The 1,555-nt window shown below is 63.5% G+C and overlaps 2 protein-coding genes across 2 annotated transcripts in view; one reads left to right on the forward strand and one right to left on the reverse strand.

Moving 5' to 3' along the window:
- ACA1_094560 (Pep3/Vps18/deep orange family protein) overlaps positions 1–502 on the reverse strand; it is a gene marked incomplete at both ends in the record, with an annotated part of 4,552 nt that extends 4,050 nt beyond the window's left edge. The window contains 2 exons of the mRNA XM_004334841.1: positions 22–121; positions 232–502. Coding sequence (XP_004334889.1) covers positions 22–121; positions 232–502 — 371 coding nt within the window. The remainder of the gene's footprint in view (positions 1–21; positions 122–231) is intronic.
- Positions 503–933: 431 nt separating this feature from the next.
- ACA1_094570 (regulator of chromosome condensation (RCC1) repeat domain containing protein) overlaps positions 934–1,555 on the forward strand; it is a gene marked incomplete at both ends in the record, with an annotated part of 2,040 nt that continues 1,418 nt past the window's right edge. Inside the window, 2 exons of the mRNA XM_004334842.1 lie at positions 934–1,150; positions 1,299–1,537. Of these exons, the coding sequence (XP_004334890.1) occupies positions 934–1,150; positions 1,299–1,537 (456 nt within the window). The remainder of the gene's footprint in view (positions 1,151–1,298; positions 1,538–1,555) is intronic.

A 1,555-nucleotide genomic window follows, 5' to 3' on the forward strand; every position in this document is an offset into this window, starting at 1 on the left:
TTCCAGGAGGCGTGCAGGTACCAGTTCTCCTTGTTCTCCATGGAGATGATGAGGCTGTTGCCCGTGGGGTCCAGGAAGATGCTGTGGATCTGGTCCTCCTTCCTACGCGCAAACTCAATGTCTGCACGCACGCACACATCATCAGCCACCACCACCACCACCACCACCACCACCACGCGTGGTGAGGCATTACACACACAACACGACACGCACGTTAGCTGAGCGTTCCACCCTGGCCACGCGCCCGGCACGTGGAAGCAGCGAGCAGCGAGAGGGGGAGGGAGGGAGAGGTGCCTTCGAGGTCGTCGGGGGCGTCCAGGCGCAGGCGGATGATGTGTCCGTTGCTGAGGGCCATGGCGACGACGTCGTTGCACACCACCATTTGCTTGAGTCCCTTGGGCTGGTAGGGCACCTTCTCCAGCCCAAACATGGGCTCCCCCTGCTGCTGCTGCTGCGCCCCCTGCTGCGGGTCCAGGCCCACCTGCGCTATCCCCTCCAGCATCTTGCCACCACCACCACCACCCCCCCCCAATGGTGTCAATATTACTAAATAATTTTATTCTCACCCAGGCCAATAACATTGATATGATTCAATTAAGAAAAGAATAATTCAATGCAGCATGGCCATTCAGCATTATACGCGTAGAAAGGAAGGCACAAAGGAAGAAGGCATCAAGAACCACCTACCTGGTCGAAATGATCATAATCGGGGTCCTGCCCGGGGGACTCGCTGGCCTGGCCTCGTCGAGCGTCCCGCATGGGAGGGCGAGAGCCACCACTTGGCGTTGGAGCGTAGGGAGGGGCATCAAATTCGTCGAATAGCATCTGACGGACCACCAGCTGCTCTCTTCCTTGAGTTGCGGTTTTCTTCCCCTTCTTCGTTGTTGGGTGTGTTTTCTCTGCTGATTTCTTTTTATTTTCACAACAACAACTATGGCGGAGCACGTCCTGGTGCGCGGTGCCGGCGGGCGTACGACGACCACGTTCCTGCGGTGGGGCAGCGGATGGCGCGGGCAGCTGGGCATGGGACCCGCCGTGACGCACGCCCTCCCCACCGCCGCCGCGCCAGCGGAGAGCCTCCTGGCCACCACCACCTCGCGCGTGGTGTGCGGACCCGCCCACGCTCTTGCTCTGCCCCAGGCCGGGCAAGGTGCGTGCTCACCACCACACGACCCACCACCACCACCACCAGCCACCACCACCAGCCACCACCACCACCACCACCACCACCACCACCACCACCACCACCACAGCCCATTTCCCTGCCGCTAGTAGTACCGCTTTTGATGGAAGAGCAGGTGGCGCGGCGCTGGTGTGGGGCCGTAACTGCAGTGGGCAGCTGGGGCTGGGCGACCTCCGCGACCGCCACTGGCCCACTCCGCTGCCGCCGCCTCCTCCGGGCGCCGCCGACCAGCGGCAGCCACCACCACGGCGGAATGCGGAGGCGGCGGCGGCGGCAGCGCCACGGGAAGGTCACGTCGACGAGGGCGGCGCGGGGTGGGGCCGTGGGGTGGGTCTCGGTTCCTTCCACAGCGTGGTGTCGTGGGGCGGGCGG

The sequence above is a fragment of the Acanthamoeba castellanii genome, assembly GCF_000313135.1.
Source record: "Acanthamoeba castellanii str. Neff unplaced genomic scaffold scf7180000084645, whole genome shotgun sequence".
Taxonomy (NCBI): Eukaryota; Discosea; order Longamoebia; family Acanthamoebidae; genus Acanthamoeba; species Acanthamoeba castellanii.